Genomic DNA, 25059 nt, shown 5'->3' on the forward strand with positions numbered 1-25059 from the left:
ATAGGTATGGTAAAAATGTAGCTCAGTTCTTTACTCTGCAATAAAGAAACAGAGAATCCCCATTTTAGCACTTACCGGTGGCTCCATAGAAAATCTTTCTCCTGCTCAGTGATTTCAGAGAGAGGATCCCGTGTACAAATTGCTCTGAGCTGTTCTTTGTCATTTTCCCTTAATTCATTGTCTCTCGCTAGCCTGTTACTCTGTAAAATAAAATAATATCTCATATAGTTTTCTCTGTCATATTTTTCCCCTCTGGATTCATGAGTAATTTACAAAAAAAGGAAACAAATTTTCAATAAACTTTACATTGCTAATTAACTGTTATAAGATAATTTATTCTCATGGTAAGACTTTATTTTCAGAGACAGGAAAGAATCAATTTAAGATATAATATTTGTGGAACAAATTCAGTAATTTATTTGGTTAATATTACACCAATCACAGAATTGTAACTGCTTAAGTTAGCCAGCAAGAAGGCCAGATTAGGACACTACAGGATGGTAGTGAACATACATTTTACTCTTCCTCCGGATGAGGATCTTGTTAACTGTGAATGTTTCTGATACAAGAGAGTAAGAAACACTAAAATAAAATGTAAACAATTTCATGTTCTTTGCCTGAACATTTCCTTATGATCACTGCAAGGCTTTGAAATTTAAAAAGTAAAAATCAGTAAGGAAAAAAGCATGAAGAAACACCCCCATTAAAACACTGTATCCTGAATATTAGAAAACTAAAACTAACATTTTAAAAAAATTCCAAGCAATGTATATTCTCTTCAAATATAGATATATTAACTGTGTACTGAATAATGAGTTCATATTGATGTATTATGTGAACAAATAAAACTCCCTTAGGGTGGGTTACAAATATTTCTAATGGCTAGAAATGAAAGCAGCCATCCATGTCACTTGGTTTGTTTCTATGCTGTCAATTTATTCAACAGCATGAAGAAATATCACTGGCACATATCTGTTCAACAAATATTTATTAAGTATGTACTATGTACCTTGTTTTGTTCTTGCTGTTGGGATTACAAAAGAGTAAAAGACCCTGCGCTAACAGAACCTCTGTTATAATGGGAAGTCAAATAAGCAAGTAAGAAAAATATTGGAAAATTGATATAATGTACTCTGGATGATGTAACAGAGAATGACTGAGAACATAATATTTGTGATTCAAGTAACATGAAAGAACCATCCACACTAAGATTAGGAAAGACTATTGCTGGTGGAGAAAACACTGCAAGCCTTCCTTCTCCCCATCCCACCCCAAAGAATTACTTTGCTATGAAGGAAGAAAGCCAGTGAGCCGGATGGGGAACAGATAAGAGAAAGAAGAAATGCAAGCTGAATTCAGACCATGTAAAACTTGCAGGCCAGGGTATAAAGTTGGGATTTTATTTTTATTGAAAACTATTTAAAGGATAAATACCATGACTTGATTTGTATTTCATAAAGATGATTATGGCTGCTCTGTGGAAGGAGGGAGACCAGCTAAGAGGTTATTGCAAAGGTCAAGGAAAGAGAAAATACATACTCAGTCCTCGATTTATCAGGAAAAGAAGTCACTACTGTTTATTTATTTTTGTTTACATTTTAAATGAAAAATAATTTCAGAAGAATAAAGTGATGGGGAAAACAATTTTATTAATCATTTTAATAAGAATTCAAATATTATAAAAATGAATTTTTATCCACATTTTCCTGGTCTTGAAGATAAAAATATCATTGTCAAACTAGAAACTACACTGTCAAAATGCAATACTTTTAAAAACTCTGACAGCTCTCATAAATGTTGAAGCCATCTTTTTTCCTCTATAACTGCAAAACATTTCTACTTTTATAGTTGTAAATACCAATTAGAATAATCAACTCAAAGAGTTATTTTATTTCTACATCATTTTTTTCCTTATAGTCACATCTGTATACACAGCTACCTTCAGCATTTGTTCATTTAAAAAGTGTATCAAGTAAATTTTCAAAGTAGATTTACAAGTTCAAGGAAATAAAAAAGAAAATTTTGATGCATATCATAAAAGATGAAAAAAATATTGTAAAACATGAGGTTGTTCAGGTTCTTTTCACAAAATATTGTGTGATGAAGTTATTCTGGTGGAATGCCTAACTGAATGTGAATACAAATTTCCTTTTTTCGTGAGAAATATATTCTTTACTCATCATTATCTTGAGTTTGAGAAGACTTAAGACAACTGAGAGACAGTGTAGGTACTGTCACCTGACGTTTCATTTATATAAGAAACTCCAGCACGAGTAGAGTTTGTAGTAGTGGTTCTCAACCAGGGTGACTTTGCCCCCTTGCCCTACCAGGAACCTTTGCTAATGCCTGCAGACTTTTGATGGCCATCACTCAGGAGGACGGCACCTCTGGCCTGCAGCAGGGTAGAGGTCAGAGATGCTAAACACCCTGGATTAAACACACAGGACGGCTCCTACCACAAAGAATTATTTGGTCCAAAATATCAACAGTGCTGAGGTTGGGAAACTCTGCTCTAGAGTGCTACTATCTATCCCTTTGCCTTCATATTATGATTTATCTAATGGCTTGTGAAATATCTTCCTCTGTCAGTTTTCATCTGTCATCATTCTGGGTGAAAAGTGAAAAATTCTGAATTCTCAAGTGTCCAAGGAAAGCCTGAAAAAAAAAACAACGAAAGAAACAAAAAATTACAAAGACAGTGTTTGCAGACTTCTACACTTCTGAAAAGATGATGCAGGGCACTGCGCAATGCTGTAAGAAAACTGGGGGACGGTGTGATAGTGATGATTTATTTCAGTATTTCACCACCCTTCTAGGTTCTTCCATCCTTCTTTTAGATTTTTATTCTTTTTTAGCATAGTTGGAAATAATGAATATGGATGAAATAATTTCTAGGATGATGAAATAGTAAAATATTTAAGATACAGAAAAACTAAGATCCCGTATTGTATCTTAGATTTACAGAAGTTTCTGATAGATACAAACTATAACTGAAAAAGAGAAGTTTTATCCCACTATAAAATAGCAAATTTCCTTTTTCTTTGAAATAAAAGTTTTTTAAAGAAAGAATACAGTCATCAAATATCAAACCTTACAAAGAGAACTGCTCAAAAAAGAAACTCGTATCTTTTAAATTATATATGCAAAAAAGATAATTCGGTTTACAAAAAATGTTGGTGAATGCCTCACTGAGAATGCAGCTATAAATCAATAAACTTCTTAAGTGCAATATATCAGGCTGCCCCTTGGTGCTGCCATTACTGTTACTGGGACAGGCATATTTTAGGCTTCTTGAACCAAAATTCATTGGCTGGATTACCTGTAGCCAACAAGGCCAAAGAAAAAGTAATATATTTGGAAACTGGGGTAAAAAAAACACCAATGAACACAGACATCTTGTCCTGGCATTGACACCTTTGCCTTTGAGAAATCAGGGAGAGTTAATGGTTCTTAAAACTAGTTATATTGTGATTCCAAAGCTATGGCCAAGATTAGACAAATAGATAAATATTTAAATTCTGGCTGGGCGCGGTGGCTCACACCTGTAATCCCAGCACTTTGGGAGGCCGAGGCGGGTGGATTACGAGGTCAAGAGATCGAGACCATCCTGGTCGACATGGTGAAACCCCGCCTCTACTAAAACTACAAAAAATCAGCTGGGCATGGTGGCGCATGCCTGTAGTCCCAGCTACTCAGGAGGCTGAGGCAGGAGAATTGCCTGAACCCAGGAGGCGGAGGTTGCAGTGAGCCAAGATCGCGCCATTGCACCCCAGCCTGGGTAACAAGAGCAAAACTCTGACTCAAAAAAAAAAAAAAAAAGATAAATATTTAAATTCCATCGTATATACACCCCTTCCTGGGGAACCTGGGCTAACATGGTGAAAGCCTGTTGTTTCCTCTGCTTCCAAGCTCAACTAACAACATACTTATGCAGACGTACCCTGTGTTATTGTGCTTTGCTTGATCATACTTCATACTGCATTTCTAACAAACGGAAGGTTTGTGGTGGCATCCCTATGTAAAGCACCATTTTTCCAAATGCATGGGCTCATTTTTTGTCTCTGTGTCACATTATGGTAATTGTTACAATATTTCAAACTTTTCATCATTAAACATTATGATGATCTGTGATCGAAGATCAGTGATCTCTGATGTTACTTTGATACATCTAGGCGAACCATGAGCCAATGATGATGGTGAACTCAATTATAAATGTTGTTAGTTCTGACTTCTCCACTGGCTACCTTTGCTCATCTTCCTCCCTCCCCTCAGGACTCCCTATTCCTCGAGACACAATTATAGTGAAATTAGGCTAATTAATAACCCTACAATGGCCATTAAGTGTTCAAGTGAAAGGAAGAATGCCTTTTCTCCTGGTTCAAATCAAAAACTAGAAATGATTAAGTGTAGTGAGAAAGGCATGTCAAAAGCCATATAGGCCAAAGGCTAGGCCTCTGGTGCCAAATAGCCAAGTTGTGAACGGAAAGGAAAAGTTCTTGAAGAAAATTAAAAGTGCTACTTTGGTGAACACAATGCAACTTCGGTGAACACAGTGCTACTTCGGTGAACATGGTGCTACTTCAGTGAACGAAGTGTAAGAAAACAAAACAGCCTTATTGCTGAAATGGAGAAAGTCTTAGTGGTCTAGATAGAAGATCAAACTAGCCACAACTTTTCCTTAAGTCAAAGCCGAATCCAGAGCAAGGCCATTACTCTTTAAATTCTATGAACACTGAGAGAGATAAAGAAGCTTCAAAAGAAAAGCTTTTTCTTTTTTTTGAAAACCAGCACAAAACAAGGATGCCCTCTCTCACCACTCCTATTCAACATAGCAATGGAAGTTCTGGCCAGGGCAATCAGGCAAGAGAAAGAAATAAATGGCACTCAATTAGGAAAAGAGGAAGTCAAATTACAGATGACATGATTATATATTTAGAAGACTCCATCATCTCAGCCCAAATCTTAAGCTGATAAGCTACTTCAGCAAAGTCTCAGGATACAAAACAAATGTGCAGAAAACACTAGCATTCCTATACACCAATAAGAGCCAAATCTCTAATGAACTCACATTCACAATTGCTACAAACAGAATAAAATACCTAGGAATACAACTAACAAGGGAGGTGAAGAGACCTCTTCAAGGAGAACTACAAACCACTGCTCAAGGAAATAAGAGAGGACACAAACAGATGGAAAAACATTCCATACTCATGGTTAGGAAGAATCAATATTATGAAAATGGCCATACTGCTCAAAGTAATTTATAAATTCAATGTTATACCCGCCAAGCTAACACTGACTTTCTTCACAAAATTGGAAAAAACTACTTTAAATTTCATATGGAACCAAAAAAGAGCCCACATAGCCAAGACAACACTAAGCAAAAAGAACAAAGCTGGAGGCATCATGCTACCTGACTTCAAACCATACTACAAGTCTACAGTAATCAAAACAGCATGGTACTGGCACCAAAACAGAGATACAGACCAATGGAACAGAATAGAGGCCCCAAAAATAACACCACACATCTACAACCATCTGATCTTCAACAAACCTGACAAAACCAAGCAATGGGGAAAGGACTCCCTATTTACTAACTGGTGTCAGGAAAACTGGCTAGCCATATGCAGAAAACTGAAACTGGACCCCTTCCTTACACCTTATATAAAAATTAACTCAAGATGGATTTAAGACTTAAGACCTAAAATCATAAAATCCCTAGAAGAAAATCTAGGGAATACCATTCGAGACATAGGCATGGACAGAGATGTCATGACTAAAACACCAAAAGCAATGCAACAAAAGCCAAAATAGACAAATAGGGTCTAATTAAACTAAAGAGCTTCTGCACAGCAAAAGAAACTATCATCAGAGTTTGAATCTAGCACAGGTTGGTTTAAGAGGTGTAAAAAAGGAGCTGTGAAGCAACAAGGGCTGGTATAAAAGCTGCTGCAAGTTATCCAGAAGATGTGGCCAAGATGATGATGAAGGTGGTACACGAAGCAACAGATTCTCAGTGTAAACAAAACATTCTTATGATGGGAGGAGACGCCATCTAGGACCTGCACAGCTAGAGAAGGGGAGTTAATGCCTGGCGTCAAAGCTTCAGGCTGACACTCTTGTTCAGGGCTAATGCAGCTGGTAAATGTAATGACTCCAAATTTGAAAGAAGGGTAAAATGCTATCAAATAGCACCATGCACTGCAGAGAAATCATTCATGAAAGGAAGTGTCAATCAATGTGGCAAACTTCATTGTTGTTTTATTTTAAGAAATTGCTGTAGCCTCTCTAACCTTCAGCAACCACCAGCTTGATGAGTCAGCAGCCATCAACACTGAGGCAAGACCCTCCACCAGCAAAAAAATTACAACTTGCTGAAGGCTTGGATGATCATTAGCATTCTTAGCAATATTTTAAAAGTGTGTACATTGTTGTGTTAGACATAAGGCTATCACACACTTTACAGATGACAGTATAATGTGAACGCAATTATTATATGCACTGGAAAACCAAAACATTTGTGACTCTTGATTGTGATTTTTACTTTAGTACAGTGGTCTAGAATCAAGCTCACAATACCTCAGACATCTGCCTGTACTTGAGTCTCAGCTTCAAGGTCACTATCTCAGAGAGGTCTTTCCCAAGCCCAATATACATATATTTACCTTTCCACACAAATCCTCAGTTAGTTATTCTTAGCTCACTATTGTTTTGTCCTTCCTGGCACTTACCATGATTTATACAGCTGACCCTTGGACAATACTGGGGACGGGGCACTGGTCTCCTGTACAACTGAAAATCCATGTATACATTTTGGCTCCCCAAAAACTTAACTACAAATGCCTACTGTTGACTGGAAGTCTTAACAGAAATATAAACAGTTAATTAACACTTACTTTGTATATGTACTATACACTATATTCTTAAAATAGAGTAAGACAGAGAAAAGAAAATCTTAAGAAAATCATAAGGAAGAGAAAATTCATTTATAGTACTGTACTGATACAGGACATTTATGTTGTCTTTTGACCAAGCATGATGGCTCCACACCTGTAATCCTAGTACTTTGGGAGGGTGGGAAGGGAAGATCACTTGAGCTCAGGAGTTTGAGACCAGTCCAGGCAACATAGTGAGATCCCATCTCTTATAAAAAAAAAAAAACAAGTTTATGTTGTCTGTTTACAGGATGAATTGTCTGTCTGAAATAAGGGAAACTGCAGGTGCAGACCTCAATATATGGTGCGTATCAAGCAATTCAACTTTTTCTGGTAGCATCATGACTTTTCTCTGCTTCTTGAGAGCACCTCCAGCATCATTAGAGGCATTCCGTCCAGGCCTCATAGTGTTATTCAGGGTTTACGGCATTGCACTAAACATGATGAAAAATATGCAAGAACTGTGAGAGATCACTTTTTACTGCAATACACAATTTACTGAAGTGATGAAGCGCTCATGTAGAGTTGATTAACATTACATAGTGTTTTTTTATTGTTGTTGTTTTGTTTTTGAGATAGAGTCTTGCTCTGTCGACCAGGCTGGAGTGCAATGGCATGATCTCGGCTCACTACAACCTCCGCCTCCCAGGTTCAAGCAATTCTCCTGCCTTAGCCTCCCAAGTAGCTGGGATTACGGGTGCATGCCACCACGCCCGGCTAATTTTTGTATTTTTAGTAGAGACGCGGTTTCACTATGTTGGCCAGGCTGGTCTCAAACTCCTGACCTCAGGTTATCCATCCACCTCGGCCTCTGAAAGTGCTGGGATTACAGGTGTGAGATACCACACCCAGCCTATATAGCATTTTAAGTGGATATCTGCAACATTCCAGCTTACCACAACAGCAAAGGAGGTGGCTATGAAATTATTACAGTAGTATAGCATGTACTACAGTTAATTTTATGCAGATATAATTTAATACTGCATCTTTATGTTTGTATTTCTCTTGACTACGACTGGTGGCACGTATGGTCTGTGTGTGTGTATGTTTTGATAAATTTTAACTTCTTATAATAGATTTGTGTATATTTTATGGTCGTAAATGATAAAATTGACTTGTATCTACATATATTTTATGGATTAATGACATAGCTAACTTTGATTTTTTTGATACTTCTAGGTTATGCAGTTTGTCTCTGAGTTTTTTCAAATTGTCACAAATCTCTAAAAAAAATTTCCAATATACTTATTGAAGAAAATCCACATATAAGTAGACCAGTTTAGTTCAGACCCATGTTGTTCAGGGGTCAACTGCAATCTTGTACTTCTGCTTTATCTGCTTCATGTCCACTTTCACCATTAGAGTACATACTCAATGAAGGTCGGTTTAGTTCACGATTTTATTACCTAGTGCCTTAGCCCACATTCAATAAACATTTGTTGAATGAAGGTAGGCTAGGGCTTTAAGCAGAGCTGCGGTAAAATTATCAGCATATAGAGAACTTAATTCTATTGCAATGCTGGTCCTAGAGCTCACAGTATCTATGCCAGTAAAATACATGGATCCTTTTCCATACAGAAAGTATGCACCTAAATCTACAGATTATGACTTATACTTAATAAACTCAGTGATCTGCCTTACCAGTCCTGCGTGGGAATAGCTAAATCCTGCTTCTCGGGATATAGACCAATTGGCATGCTCTTCAATCACTGACATGTCTGGAAACTTTACCACACTGCTGAACCAGTCAAACTCCAACTCTAAGCATGGAGTTTCCTAAGAGATGGAAGAAAAGCTATTATATATACACAGGAGAGAAGGCTTGACTGCCATAAAAATATCTAATTTATGACAATAAAAACCTTACTTTATTTGGATTTGATCCAGTAACACCAATAGGGTTCAGCAAATCTTCTAATCCATGAGGTACTGGCCAAAGATTCAAAGCCATTTTTCCAGACACTAGAGTGTCTGTGTAATCAAACAAGTTTATATTTCCCCATGCCAAAGGACAGTGTTCCTTAAAAAACAAAAGAAAAATATTCACTAGTCTAAATTACAAAACACATTTCAAAACACTTTTCTTCCCCAGAAAGGAAAATTCAACAATCATCTCTATAATAATGGAATATACCTAAAAAACAAAAAACAAACAAACAAAAAAACCACACTGATTTTTCAAAGTTTAAGCCCATTCTTTCCTTTATCCCATTTGAAATTACATGTATTTTCTTTAATTACAAATAGAAAACATGAACCAAAGCAAGCATGACAGATATTTATATACAATCCTGGTTATACAGTCACTTTGCATTTTGAAAAGTGGTATCAATATGAACTCAAAACATTCATCATAAATAAATTCCTGAAGCTCTCCCACAGTACTCTTCTATGATGCATTTATTAAACATTTAAAAATAGGTTTTATTAATATTTTCTCAAATATAAAATAATATTCATTTTGTGAAAAATTCAATCAGTGGTATAATCAGCAGGAGTTTTTAAAGGTAAACGTAATTGTTCCTTCGAAACACTTTACCTCTTTAGCACCCTTTCGGCCTTTAACGGAACAAATGGAAAGGCAAAGTCGAGCAGCACGAGGAAGATCAGGAATGTATATATCATAATTCAGCCATTCACTCCACCTATGTAAAATTTTAAAGAAAAATAATATATCAAAAAAGTCTTCATCTAAAGTACATAAATGACTCCTTCAAATCACCAAGAAAAAGATAAGCCAAATGAAAAACAGGCAAGAGATTGACTGAAGTAGGCATTTGATAAGATCATATTCAAATAGTTAATAAACATGAAAAGAGAGTCAGTCACACAGAAAATGCAAATTAAAATCTCATGGAGATATCACTAGACATAAGAATGGCTAACACTATAAAGACTAATGATGCCAAGGGGTGGTAAGCTTATGCAGTAACGGGAAATCGCATACACTAAGACTACGGGGGTATAATTTGTTACAACCAATTTAGAAAGCATAATCTACTAAAAGTAAGCATATGTATACCCTGTGACCCAGCTCCAATTCTAGGAATAAAACCACAGAAATGTATGCATTTGTTAAAAACAGAAGACATGGGTACTTACTTTGTGACTAAACTATATATACAATTATGATTTGTATACTTTTATGTTTCTGTGGTACATACTTCACTAAAAAAATTTATATATATTATAAATATACATAATATAAACATATTGCAAATAATATATATATTTATATATATTTATATAATTTTGCTCATAAAAAGTCAAATGGAAAAGGAAAACTAAACAAGGTAAAATGAGATTTTTCTATTATATTTACTTTTATACATAATATAATCTTATCCAAAAGGACCCACTAATCTAAATAAATCAGTATGCAAATAAAATGATGGATACATAAAGTATTTGAATTTAAGAATACTTTATAAAAGATAATAAAACTTCACATTCATAAGTGAAGAATAAAACATTGGTACAAAAGTGAACAAGATAAAAAATTATTCAAATTTTAATGATAAATTCCCTCAATTTACTGGGTGCTACATGTAAAATTATGTCTGTTTTTGGTGTACATAATTGTAAAGAACCACATAAAAGAAAGTTTTGTATTTAAAAAAAACATTATAACAATGGATAAAGAGTATGGGCTCAAAAATCAGACTAGAGTAGAAAAACTGATTTCCCCTTTTTCACTAAGTGTGTGACCCTTGCTTTGTCTTTTACCTCCTGTATGAAATGAGACTAATGATGGTACCTACTCTCACAAGGTTGATAACTGTCTCCTAAGATTAAATGAGATAACACAAGCAAAGGAATTAGAATCAGAATAGCAATTGGCCCATGATAAAAGCTCATATGTTAGACAGTAATTTTAAAAGCTTTTCAAATGTCTTCTTTATCACTCTGGTCTAATGTTGATTATAAATAAAATAACTCTTAATCAACAATGAAACTGTATAAAAATTCTATTTTTAATTAGCCAAACTGAGTAATAAACCTCATCAGTAAAATAGGTTCCACTTATTCTAGTATTGCTCAAGTATGGACAAAGATTTTTAAAATATGGTCTATTTATAGAAAGAAGACACATTCAAAATGGGGAAATTTGGCAAGAATTCTAAAGGTAAAAGAAACAACAAATGTTATTTTCATGTTAGAGAGAGGGTCTTGCTATGTGCCCAGGCTGACATGCAGTGGCTATTCACAGGCATGACTGCAGTGCACTACAGCTTTGAACTCCTGAGCTCTGGCCATCCTCTTGCCTCAGCTGTCCTTAGCTTCCTGAGTAGCTGGGACTTCAGGCGCATACTACTATGCCCAGCAATAAATGTAACTGTAGAAATATATAAAGAAAAATGTGGGATTTAGTAAGTCCACCATGATTAAAGAAAAATTAGGCTGGGCACAGTGGCTCACAGCTGTAATCCCAGCACTTTGGGAGGCTGAGGCCGGCGGACCACCTGAGGTCAGGAGTTCAAAACCAGCTTGGTCAACATGGCGACACCCCGTCTCTACTAACTAAGAATATAAAAATTAGCCAGGCGTGGTGGGGGGTGCCTATAATCCCAGCTATGCAGGAGGCTGAGGTGGAGGTTGCAGTGAGCTGAGCTCATGCCGTGCATTCCAGCTGGGTGACAGAGCAAGACTCCGTCTCAAGAAAACAAAAAACAAACAACAAAAAAAGAAAAATTAAAGATACATCTACTTAAATGTACCCAACTTTTTATTACTCCTAAATCTTTAGAACTGCTCATAAATTAATAAGAAGTGTTCTATATACTTTCTAAGAGAGCCATGTCCTATGAATCTACTTGTTCAGCCCTATGCTAACAAAATAAAGCACGCTTCTCTTTTCTTCTAAAGTCCATCCATCGTACAACACACACACAGACATGCATGTACACACACTCACTCAATTGAGTTCTTTATTTCTAGAAAATGGTTGTGTGTGTATAGTCCAAACTGATTCCAATTTTGGGAGATACTGGTAACATTTACAAAGAAATCATAAAGCATCTAAGTTATCTAGCATAAAGGGAGCACAGATTTGGAACAAATAATATCAGTAAGAATTTTAAAAAATCTTTTCTATCTTTGTAATAACTTCATATTCATTTATCTCTGATTTTTTTTTGTTTTGGTAAGCACGGAAAAGTTTTAAAAATTTACTTAAATTTTTATACTACTACCATAAATACTTCACCTTTTAGACTACAGAATGCTTACAAAAAGATAAATGTAGTCCTTTCTAAATAGCTGTTTTACTACAATTTCAACATTTTAATCATATTATTAAATGAATTTTCATCTTTTACTGTTTTTTTGAGTAAGGGTCTCACTCTGCCCCCAGACTGGAGTGCAGTAGCATGATCACGGCAGTCTCAACCTCCCTGGGTTCAGGTGATCCTCCCACCTCACCCTCCTGAGTAGCTGGAACTATAGGTACGTACCACCAAGCTGGGCTGATTTTTTGTATTTTTGGTAGAGACTGTATTTTGCTATAAAGCCCAGGGTGGTCTCGAACCCCTGGGCTCAAATGATCCATCTGCCTCTGTCTCCCAAAGTGTTGGGATTATAGGCGTGAGTCCTATGCCCGGCCTTTTACTTTTATAAAGATAGTTTAACTTTTGGTACTTCAAACAGCTAGGATAATTCTATCCACTATTATTTTGCGGTCTTTGCTTGGGGCATGTTGAACTCCTCGGATTAATGAGTTTATAGTTTTTACCAAATTTGGAAAAATTCTGGCCATTATTTCCTCAAATGTTGTTTTTTTTTCCTTCCTACAAGCACCCTACTAATCAGTGTGAGGCATACAGTATGAGTGAGTATAAACTCTTGTTTTAGCAAGAATTTTAAAAGATCCTGAAGTTGTTTATTACAAGCTCATTTCTGACCTGGATGATACACTTTCTGACCTACAATGGTTTAGGTAGGCTGAGGAACTTTCTTCTGTGGGGCCGACAAGGCTATCATCTCTGAACTTTACCTAGGCTCTGTGAGGGTGGCCATCTTTAGCAACAAGACCAGAACTACATCTTAATCTGGAAGTCAGTCTAAATTCATTATGAGATTTATGTCTGAAGGAGTCACTAGTTAGCTCTACTGCTATTTTATTATAAAGTCCATTAACAATTTGAGTTCTCTTGCAACATTACTGCTACTACTTTCAGGGGTACTCATTCCCAAATGATAGGGAGAAGCAAAGAAATGACAGGATAGTAAACTACTGGATTATAATACTTTTTATTTCTTTATCACATCCAGGCAGTAATAATTTAAAATGTTCCCGATAACTCCCTCTCCCCCTAAGAAATTAATTTGCTCCCAAAGATCCTTTATTTGAATGCCATAAATATCTGTTCTCGGTAGTGATTTGAGACTGCCTCAGAGTAGTGTGGTTATAGAGTTGCTGGCCATAAATGATGATGGAGATAGGAAAAGAATAAAATGCTAGCTTTTAAATCTAATGTGGGGTATCATTAGCATAAAATTGTAACCATACTTTGTTCTCTCTTTGATACAATGAAAAGAGACAATCAGAAACTATTCTGATAAAACTTTAGACAGTATCAATAAAATAATCCTGTGACTGATAATCACTTGACAGAAAGTCTTGCTGGTTTATATTCACATTTCTGGTAATTTATTAATATATAGCTTGTATAAAACTAATGATGTAAAATATACTTTTTTTTTTTTTTAAGAGATCAGGTCTCACTTTGTCACTCAGGTGGAATGCAGTGGCACAACCACAGCTGACTGCAGCCTCGAACTGCCAGGTTCAAGCAATTCTCCTGCCACAGCCTCCCTAATGGCTGGGACTACAGGCACGCATGTGTCACTGTGCCTAGCTAATTTTTAAGAAAAACTTTTTGTAGAGATGGGGTCTTGCTTTGTTGCCCAGGCTAGGTCTTAAAAAATATACAATTTTTTATTGATCACACTGCTAAACACTAATATAACCTTTGGAAATATAGATCTCTGTACTTCCTTACCTGGGATTGGAACAAGGTACTCTCTGAGTGTTCACATTGTCACATAAGGGTTCTCCTCCATGGTAGATACCTGTTCGAACATAGATCTAAAAGAAAAAAGTATGTATATACAAACGTATACCCTCATACATAAACATACACACACACTAGATAGAACCAAATATGAAACCATGGAATTTTTGTTCAGATATAGCTTGTTCTCCTTTTCTTCACATATATAATAAGTTAATAGTGATGTAGAGCCTTCACCAAAATTAGTTGCTGCCTTCATCCACTAATAATGGAAACATAAATATAGGCCCACTATCCCTTTAAGGCAGGTATGTAATTCAGAGTTTTCCCATATTTTAGAAAGCTAAATTGGTACACATACTAAATTTTACTTAAAACCCTTAGCTAGTGAAGCAGTATCTCAAAAAGGCATTAATATTTCTGTAGTAAGACACATGAATATTTATACTAAGTGGGGTTAATAAAGATTATAAAAAGTCTCACTTAAGGTTGGCTCAGGTCTTTCTGCCAAATGAACTCTGTAAAACTTTTTATTTTAAGAGCTAGAATTATGAATATTAGAATTATTGACAAAGGACTATGAGCTGTATAATAGCTAAGGAAGATGGAAGCTCAAGTAAAATTCATGATATATTTTTACATTTGGAGATTTGAGTGTTCCCTAACCATCTGAAAACATACTGTAGGCCAACAGATTAGTGTATAGTTCAAGAAAAAAGTTATATAATTTATATAAAATAATAAGCATCAGCATTTGACTTTACCTTATCAATGTCTCGAATATTTACATTCACATAGGTTGCACAAAGAATTTTTATTCTGAGTGCACTATTTATAACCCAAAGGGATTTTGTAGATGTCTCTCCATTCATATATGGTGTAGCTGTGGAAATGCGTCTGGAATAAGATGGCATTGTAAAACAGTCCATTGGCAGTTGAGAATAAAGGCTTTCTTTAGCCATCAACATCAAATTGGGCATCCTCCCAAGCATTATACAGCTTCTTATATACTGTAAGAGATTAAGGGGGGGGCATTTCCTGTAAGATTTTTCATTTTAGAAGTAACATGTATTAGGAGAATTTACATATTAATCTGCAAAGGTGATAAAAAATTAAACATTATGGACCACATTTATTAGTAGTTGCTACAACATTTAAAATACTAACATTTAGGATTTAGGCTGAAGCACGAGATCAACCAAAAACTTCTGAATATAAACTGCATGAAAGAAAAAATCAAGGTCAACTTTTCACAGTATAGTTCTACCCTTAACTAAAACAAACAAACAAAAGGATCACAGGATACTCATTACAAAAACACTGTATTTGGTAACAGAAAAGCGGCCTCACGAAGGACGCCTCTGTCATTCAATCTACTAACTCGTACTGATGTCCCGTCCAAAGGCTGCTGCTATTCACTTGCTTTTTTGTCCAACATTTCTTGAGAAACTTTAGTTTTGTCAAAATTAAAACAAAAAACCACAAATAGAGGAGACCAATAACATTATGGATATATATTTACAAAAAATATTAAAATACACTGGTCTGAATTTTGAAATAGAAGTTAGGATAGAGTTTTTTTTATTTTTTATTTTTAGACAGAGTCTTGCTCTGTTTCAGGCTGGAGTACAGTGGTGTGATCTCGGCTCACTGCAACCTCTACCTCCTGGTTCAAGTGATTCTCCTGCCTTAGCCTCCCGAGTAGCTAGACTACAGCATGTACTGCCACGCCCGGCTAAGTTTTGTATTTTTAGAAGAGAAGGGGTTTCACCGTGTTGGCCAAGCTGGTTTTGAACTCCTGGCCTCGGCATCCCAAAGTGCTGGGATTACAGGCCTGAGCCATCATGCTTGGCCGAGATTTTTAATATAAATGTTACTACATACATATTATTTTCTTACCCATAAGCCCCACTAGACAATAAGCAACATGAAGGCCAGGACCAGGTTTTATTTGGCATTGTAAATTAGTACTCGACATATGCTTGGCATAAACGTAGTTGCTTCTTATAGGTATTTAATAAACAGAAAAAGAGAGCAGGCAAGTACCAATAGCATATCTTAACAGTAGGTCACGGGTTTTTTGAAATATCTATTTTAATTCCATTCCAGGGTCGTTGGTTGGCGGGGATAAAAGTCATGAAATAGGCTGGGCGCAATGGCTCATGCCTGTAATACCAGCACTGTGGGAGGCTGAGGTGGGAGGATCATTTGAGTCCAGAATTTGAGACCAGCCTGGGCAATACAGTGAGACTTTGTCTCAAAACAAAAAAAAAAAAAAAAATTAGCTGGGCATAGTGAAACATGCATGTGGTCCCAGCCACGTAGGAGGCTGAGGTGGGATGACTGCTTGAGCCTAGGAGGTTGATGCCACAGTGAGCCATGATCAGGCCACTGCATTCCAGCCTGAGAGACAGAGCAAGACCCTGTCTCAAAAGACAAACACCACCACCAAGAAACCCCATGAAATACCTACAATTGGGAGCTAGAGTATCTGCCAACATTTTCAGCCTCTCAATGAATTAATTACAGAATTAAAAGAATAAACTTACAAATGCTATTTACTAATATTACTTATCAAAAAGCATACCCTAAAAATACAATACTCATCCTCAATGTGATTATTTTTTAAATTAAAAATTAGTATTTTGAAACTCGTTACTCACCTTATACTGACTCAGAGGATATTTTTCTAGGAAGTATTCATCACATCCACACACTTTTAAAATATACTTGCCCTGATATTCTAAAACACAGAGTTTTAGTTGTTCAGAGGATAGCAACATACTTCGAGTTTTTTTCCTGATTGCTTCAGCAATTACTTGTTCTGGCACACAGTCATGGTTGATTTTCAGAGTATATTTCTGCTTGTCATTATTTGGAGAAACTATTACCCAAATCACCACTATTATTTGCCCTATAACAGGAAAATATTATTAGATGCAATCACCATATCTACTTCATTTTTCAAAGAGAGAAATTTCAACATGTGCACTATCATCACCCTACCCATATCAGAAATGCTTTCTAATCAGCCTAATTAAATCTAGGTAAATATCAGATAGAAACAGAAAATGTTTGTATCTGAGCAGGCTCCCAGACCATTCCCAAATCTCACAAGACTGTGGTAAGTGGGTCGTAAGTATCTGAGACCCAGCTAATTTCCATTCTAAACTGCATGACATACTTCACGGGTACCAGCCCTATGAACAGTGATTCATGACAGTATCAAAGATTCAACAGTGCCTAGGGTGAAAGAGTTATTGTAACTATGGGAAGTAAAGAAAGAACCAATGGAGGCTTAAAGATGTTGAATTAGAATGACAGAAAATGTGAGGGAGAAAAGGTAGGAAAATGAAGAAGGGAGAGGATATGGATTATCTACTTTTCTCCTTTTAAGATAATTAAGCCAGAAGGCCAAAAAAAAAAAAAAAAAGGAAAAGAGAAAGATGGAGAAAATAGGAAGACTGAAACTATTTAGAGAGGCTTGGGTGTTCACAGTACATATCTTTCAGCTTATCTATATGTTGAACATTTTTCACAAAAAATATTGGGGAAAATGAAAAGAGCATTTCACTTAGAAAAGTATGCTATAATAGCAAAGAATTTTGAAAGATCTTATGTTGCCTTAAACTACTTTGAAAAATATGGATAAAATTGCAATAAGATATCTTATTCTACTAACAGAATTTTAAATTTAATAGTGTGTGTGAGTTAACTCAAATTGATACTTTTCACTTTGTTATCTTGAAAATACATTTATCTGATACAATTACATGTATTTGGAATACAATATCATTTACATAGTTTCTTGTTCACTTAATTCTAGAAACTGATATATTAAATGTCAAAAATCTACCTACATATTATCACTCATGATCAGAATTAATTACTGCATTTAATAGTTAAGAAAATTACTTATTTTTTTCTGGTATATTTATGACATATAATAAGAATGTATAAAGTTTTTCAAAAGTTTGATAAAATGTTTCTATTTATACTTGTTTTTATTTATGAAAAGATAATCAGCTCTAATTCTAATCCTAAAAAACAGTAAATTTGAAACTTATAGTGCTTCTGTTTTACAGACAATTTACCAAGAAATCAGTACCATATTCTCACAAAAATTCAATAAATAAATATTGATGGTACACAATTTGTATTTAGCATTCAACTATATCTTGTCAGTATAAGCAGTCCCTGCCTTCAAGAAGCTTACTATCTAGCTGGAAAAAAAAAAAGACTATACAAAAATATCGGTACAGGGAGAAGACTGCACGATAGTGATGATTAGAGTAGATTGGTCATTTTCTTACCTTTATCTAATTTATTATATATGTGCTTTGGCAATTCTGGTGAAGATTCTACATTTGGAGGATAGACATACATTGCTCTACTATGAGGTGAATTGAGATCCCTAAGATCCACCGCTTCTTTACAAACATTCAGAATATTTCTTCGGAAGTCCTGTACTTCTGGATCTTTAACCATATCAAATTCACACACTGGCATGCCGATAGCAAACCCTTTAATAAAATTACATAAAGAATATAACATTCTATTACATACACCATATGAACACGTTTCTCACAAATAGGGAACTCTGTAGATTTGGAAGATCACAATAGAGTAAAAAAAGTTCCTCTAGCTGAAAAAATTTTTTGATGAATGCATATATATTAAGAGTTGACAAAGTACCAAATATTTTTAATACAAAAGATAATATATTCATCAATTTAGAGCAAAGGCAGCAAACATTATTCCCATCATTTAAAAAATAACAATAAAATTGAGATATAACCAATCTAAGTCACTCCACAAATGATCTTTCTTAAATAAGACCTTATGGAATAATAACAAGGTGTTAAAAGTAGTTCCACAGTTTGATAGTAAAACATACTTTAGATTTAGAATGATTTTTATTTAGAAAGCTATTTAAGATTACAAAAGTATTGGTTTAGACAGAAATATTTTAGTAAGAGACAATGGTTAAGCATCATAGTTATTTGCATTTTAGAATAGGATATTGTATCATACCAATTTCTCGATTGAGGATCTTTTCTTCACGGTTGCCTACAGGTTCAATTACTTTTAAAAAGGGTTGAAAAAGCCGAAGGTCACAAAGTCGTCTTGTTTCATCAAAAAATTCTTCCCTTTCTGCTTCTTGGGTAACACTTACGAAAATGTAAGAAGATTCATCTTGAAGAAGTTGATGGAGGGGGTATTTTCTTGCTTCTTTAAAGAGTTCATGCTTTATAGTTACTAGTGTAGCCTCACGGAGGCATTCTAAAGTCACTATCATTCCATTTGGTAGTAAACATTCTACGAGGATTCTTGGGGGCATCAAGTGGATACCCCACAGTTCGCCTGATGATGGTCGTGGAGGCATTGTTCTGATTCTTTGCAAATTTTACATATAAAACTATTTTAAGGAATTAGATGGATGGTTGTCCCAAAGCAGAAACCTAAACCAAAGAAGGAAAACATATGTTAAAGGAGACACAACTACAGAATAATACATTGCTAACATTGCTAAAATGTAAAAAGTCATTTTCTATAGTGTGACTCGATTAAGCTAAGTAGTAATAATTCATCTTAAATATTTTAATCGAGGCTGTTGCTCTAAATTAGGCTATAAAGAATTTATTTCAGCAGAGAGTAGAAAACCCACTTGTATTTAATTAAATAAAGTCATTTAAGAAAACATTATATTTGAGTGGATTTCCTAAGTCAGGTTTCATCAAGGCAGAGATGAGGCTATGGAAAGAATGAAAAGCAAGTTGCAATTCAACCCGAAATTCCCGTTGCATGTCACCTTTATCATTCTCTTCTATCTTATGGAACACAGAACTTGGGCCAGAAAGAATCCTTTAGACATGGGTCCACTGCTCCTATGTTAAGTAAAACCATGTCTACAGAAGTCAAATCCTTTTCCTTTTTCACTGCCTGTCCTCGACCTGTAATAATGAGAAATTATATGGCTTAGTCTTTTTTTCTTTCTTAAATCAATCTTTGTAATTTCCCTTTTGCTTTTTGTGTTGATTCTTATCTAGGTGGCATCTTAGACATTCTGTTCTTAAAGTGTGATTTAGGTACATATTCACAATATTATAAAGTGTTATCAATGATTTTTCCTTGAAGTATGATGATGAATTTGTAATGATCTATCTACTTTCTCAAATAACCTAGTCCTAATACTTCTGATGGAAATAAATCTACCTATAAATAAGATTCATGACTCTCTGTTAGTGCAATGCTCCAACCAGTTTGTAATATTTTAAAAACTATTACATGTTCTTATGAGTTGAAAGCCCTTAATTTTTTTAGACATCAACGATCTTGGGGGTTCTTTTAGAAGATACTATCAAAATCCATAAAACACAAGTTTACTTATTGCTGTTTATAACTGTATTTTCTTTTATTCAGTGAGCAAATCTGTAAGAGTATATCAAAAGGCAAAATGAGAGATACCAAATAAGAAAAAAATGAAAGTTAAACTAGAGAAATGAATCAAGAAGGTCCAGCTAACCTACCACACTTGCGTAGTCTATCAGGTATTGCAGGTAACAGCTATAAACGACACAGTTTGCTTATTCACTGAAAGCGCATTGGTGCTGTCCCCAGGACCCTGTTAGGTGTGGGAATCTAATGATGAATAAGATAGACATGGCCCTTGCCTTCACAAGACAAAGCAAATAATATGAAGATTATGTGTACGCTGTGTGTGGGGTAATTAAATCCACAGTTACAAAACAGAATACATGCCACCATGGACTACAAAAGCACCTAGTGTGGGGTCATCGAGGTTGGGGTGGGAAGGTTTCCCATAGTAGGTAACACACACTGAATCCTTTACAGATGAGCAACAGTTGAACAAACACAAGCAGAGGGGAGGAAACCAGCCGTCCCTGACTCCTCTCTCTGTCTCTCACACACCAATCAACATCTGACCCATCAACAAGCTTGGTTAATTCTCTTTCCATTCTGTCGACATTCCATCTCTACCATGCTTAGTACCCTGGATGAGGCCATCACTATGTCTTGTCCAGACCACTACAAAGGCCTGAATGGTCTCCCTGAATCTATGCCTGCCCCCTTTAATCCACCTCCACCTCATACCCCGTGTGACTTAAAGAGAGCAATAGGGCCTAACTGATTAGATGTTTATGTTGTACCACTTCTTGGTTACAAACAAATAATTATGTAGGCTTCAGAGTTGCAACAGATGAAGGATGTGAAGAGTAGGAATAGCAGAAATTTTCAGCCTTTTCCAACCCATGGATATACAGAAATTAACTGGAAACAGTGAAGAATATAAGAAAATTATGTTTGATAGTTGAAACTATTTTTCTTCAAACTTAGAGATCCACTGAAATGATAGAATTTAAAATAATTGTCTTATTTCCTATATGTAAAAAAAATTCATTGGCTAGTAAAAAGAACAGATGGATCAATCTGTGTGAACGATTATAGAAGTGACTTAAGTTTTTTAAAACATACAAAAAATTTGAAGAATGCAAGGGAAAACGCCAAATGACTACTTTTAAATGATGACATGCTGCATAAAAAAGTTCAAATGAAAACAAAACCAAAACCACAAACCACACAAAAACAGCAGCTGTGTTTATGACTTCTCTGCTGAATGGCACTGACAGGTCAGTTGTGCAGCTATGGGAGCAACCACTTTATGTAATAAATAACCCACAGGGAACCTCATTTGTTCCCTAAGTATTCCCAAGAAAGAAGCCTAGTTAGTACAGCAGACAGATCACTGGTTTTATTCCTTATTTTACATTTATGGGTAATTAACTATGAAATACTCAAGACACACCCTTTTCATTAAGAGAATAAATGTGATTATGGTAAGAAAACCCTTGTTGATCCTGGAAGGCAGGCACTGGTTGACATTCTGTAGACAGAATGACAGCTTTCTTATTTGTCAGATGGTTATTTGTCTTCTCATGCCAGGCCTTATTCTGTACAAACTATTACCCCAGGGTTCAAATAAAGAGAAGTGTAGAATGGCAAATGAAACTAACATTTGCTTTTTTAGTATGCACAATGTACTTGGGTGGGCAGTAACTCTTTTGAGGTAGATATTATCATTTTACATGAGAAAACTGTAGATCAGAAGTGAAGTCACTTGCCTCCAATAAATGGATTTTGAATCCACCAGGTCTGGATGATCTTAAAGCCCACACTATAACCATGCTGTTATTTGGGTTTCAGTTATGGCCATGCAATATTTACTGGTAGTGAATAAGAGAATGAGCTCTAATTTGAATCTACACTAGATTCAAGTTTCGGCTCCCTTAGTCAATGGTTGTATGGCCTTGGGCAGTTTAGTTCATGTCACTGAACTTCATTTTTCCTTCATTTGTTAAATTGGGATAATAATGGCATCTACTTCATTGTATTGTTGTAAAGATTGGATGAGGTGATATATGAAAAATACCTAAGCATAGAGATCAGCACACAGTAAGCACTTAATAAATGTCAAACATTAGCAATGAACTTGTAAAGTATTACCAACATGTTCTTTTCAAGCTTATTGGGAATTATACAGTGCTGGCACCAGGTAGGGTAGAAAAGGTTTTTGTTTTTTTCACTGAGAAGGCAAGTAAGGAGCGTCACAAAGTTCTATTTCAAGTGCTGATAGCTGAAGGCAGCAAGGCCCGCACACAATCCCGGAAGAGCATGGAGGGGACTCAGATGCTGGCGCGGTGCTTTCCCAGCAGCTTCCAGTTCCCCAGATTCCTACTTAAATGTTACCGCTATCTCCAGCTGAGGTGTCAGGAATCCCTTCTTATCTCTCTCCACTCGTTTTTTTGTTTTGTTAAGTACCTGCTTAACGTCAGGTTCTAGGCTAAGTATGGCACAAAAACAAAGGTAAGAAAGATGCCTTTCCTTCTGCTGTTAGGGGACTCATAGTTCACTGGGGAAACAACCTTAACAATGTGATAACTGTTGCAAGACAGAACATGAACAATGGAAAAGGCTGAGATTAGGGAAGGTTTCAGTAGAATATTACAGATTAAAAATTTCAGAGAGGGTAAGATCTGAATGTAAGACGGCCTATAGGAAGGTGTTCTAGATTGCCACAAGAGTGTCAGACCATGAAAGAATGCGGCCTGTTCCTAGCAATACAAGCTGTTTTTATTACTTGAGTCTAAAGTGCATGGGAATAGGTAGAGTATGTAACAAAGAAGGAGAGGTGAAAGGCAGGTAGGGGCCAGATGTAAAACCATGCTACAGTTTGAATTCTGAATTTTATGTTGTACACCACCAGTAAAAAGGAGATGCTGGGCTGGGGGCTGTGGCTCACACCTGTAATCCCAGCACTTTGTGAGGCTGAGGCTATAGGACTGTTTGAGCTGAGGAGTTTGAAATCAGCCTGGGCTCAAGACCTCATCTCTACAAAACAAACAAACAAATTAGCCAGGTATGGTGGCACATGCCTATCGTCCCAGGTACTCAGGAGGCTGAGGTGGGAGGGTCATTTTAGCCTGGGAGGTCAAGTCTGCAGCAAGCTGTGATGGTGCCACTGCACTCCAGCCTGGGCGACAGAGGAAGACCCTGTCTCAAACAAACAAACAAACAACAACAAAAAACAAATGTCTCTGAAGTATTTTGAGCTAAAGATGACATGATGCTTTTAAAATGATTTTTTTAATTCTCTCAGATTTCTTTAAAAATTGTTTTTCAAAGGTAGGTTATAATCAAATAAACATTAAAGTATAAAATTACATATTCTCAATTGTCTAGAGAAAAATCCCTAAAATTAAGGAATCAGAATATATGAAATTTTAAATAAAAATGCCTTTAAACTACAGAAAAACTTAAATACTGATAAAGAAGATGAAATTATTAAATTTAAAGCAATAGAGGGGATAAACCACTGTAAAATTATGAAATACTAATGTAGTTGAGAGGTTTGAGGTCACAGAATTAAAAACGTATTTACTAAAAATAAAACATTTTAAGGGTCAAGGAACCACTCTTTTGGGGTTTTGAGTTCAGAATGCCAGGACTAAAGACGCATATGCAAACTGACGAATAAATCACTGCTATCCGGAACTCAGTAAATAAACTGTTTTCACTTATCCTCATTTTCTATATATTGAAATAAGTTATTTCAATTTGAGGACTGCTCAAAATAGAGCAGTCCTATTTTCTTAGAAGAGTGTGTGTGTGCATGTGCACAATTCACAATTTACTTTTTTAATGAATTACAGTCTCATTATAAGCACCAATTACTGTGCTATATTAAAACATAAATAGCAAGCTCTTCAGGATTACTGAGAAATTTGGTGGAGACTTCGAGGTACATTTCTGACCCTAAAGCCAACAACCACAGGATGCTGAATGCTTCCCATTTCCTTGTTTTCTAGCAGTCAATGGTCACTTCTCAGTGAAGGCCAACCCGCCTGATGATAGTGGCATCTCCTCTTGTAGTCAGAGTTGACACGTGACCACCATTTTACAAACTATAAACTAAAGACCAACAGACTAATAGGTAATATGAAAGGCTCTGCTGTATGACCTTAGGAGCAAAAAATATGTGACCATAGATGCCTAGATAACCAGAGATTTCTGTTTACTTCTTTCATCTGATGTTAAAATTACTGTTAAAAGTTAGTGTGTCTAGGAAGAAAGTACTTAAAATCTTTCGGTTCTCAGAAGGTCTGAACCTGCGTTAACTTGTTGGTAAGGACAGGGTCTGCATTAGCGGTCCAGTTGGGTAGACAGTACTGCCCAGCAGAAGTAATGACCTTTTAAGGACAACACAAGTAGCAGAAATGAAGCATAAAAAATAGTATCAGATTCTCCATTGTCATCTGACTGTTATATTGGAAAACTTCTTAATTCATCAGGCAATTCACTATTTTGAACACTTGATGTGTACTCTTTCAGAACAAGAAGACAATGACATCTTGACAACCTGTTTTTTTTTTTTTTTTTTTTTTTTTTGGGATGGAGTTTTGCTCTTTTTTCCCAGGCTGGAGTGCAATGGCGCGATCTCGGCTCACTGCAACCTCTGCCTCCTGGGTTCAGGCAATTCTCCTGCCTCAGCCTCCTGAGTAGCTGGGATTACAGGCATGAGCCACCATGCC

General features: G+C 35.8%; 1 protein-coding gene across 3 annotated transcripts in view; it reads right to left on the minus strand.

Moving 5' to 3' along the window:
• Nucleotides 1–25059, minus strand: part of PIK3CA (phosphatidylinositol-4,5-bisphosphate 3-kinase catalytic subunit alpha) — a 95085-nt gene that overhangs the window by 22198 nt on the left and 47828 nt on the right. For 2 of the 3 annotated variants that reach the window (XM_032298529.1, XM_032298531.1), the window contains 9 exons: nt 18983–19410; nt 18262–18471; nt 16612–16862; nt 14713–14958; nt 13937–14022; nt 9475–9580; nt 8803–8955; nt 8577–8711; nt 76–200 (listed from right to left, as the gene is read on the minus strand). In XM_032298529.1, the coding sequence (XP_032154420.1) occupies nt 76–200; nt 8577–8711; nt 8803–8955; nt 9475–9580; nt 13937–14022; nt 14713–14958; nt 16612–16862; nt 18262–18471; nt 18983–19334 (1664 nt within the window). In that variant the 5' untranslated portion in view covers nt 19335–19410. Of the gene's footprint in view, nt 1–75; nt 201–8576; nt 8712–8802; nt 8956–9474; nt 9581–13936; nt 14023–14712; nt 14959–16611; nt 16863–18261; nt 18472–18982; nt 19411–19760; nt 24888–25059 lie in introns of all 3 variants that reach the window. The other variant, XM_032298530.1, reaches the window with a different exon arrangement.

This window comes from Sapajus apella, unplaced genomic scaffold (assembly GCF_009761245.1).
Source record: "Sapajus apella isolate SASKATOON/1434 unplaced genomic scaffold, GSC_monkey_1.0 scaffold38, whole genome shotgun sequence".
Classification (NCBI taxonomy): domain Eukaryota; kingdom Metazoa; phylum Chordata; class Mammalia; order Primates; family Cebidae; genus Sapajus; species Sapajus apella.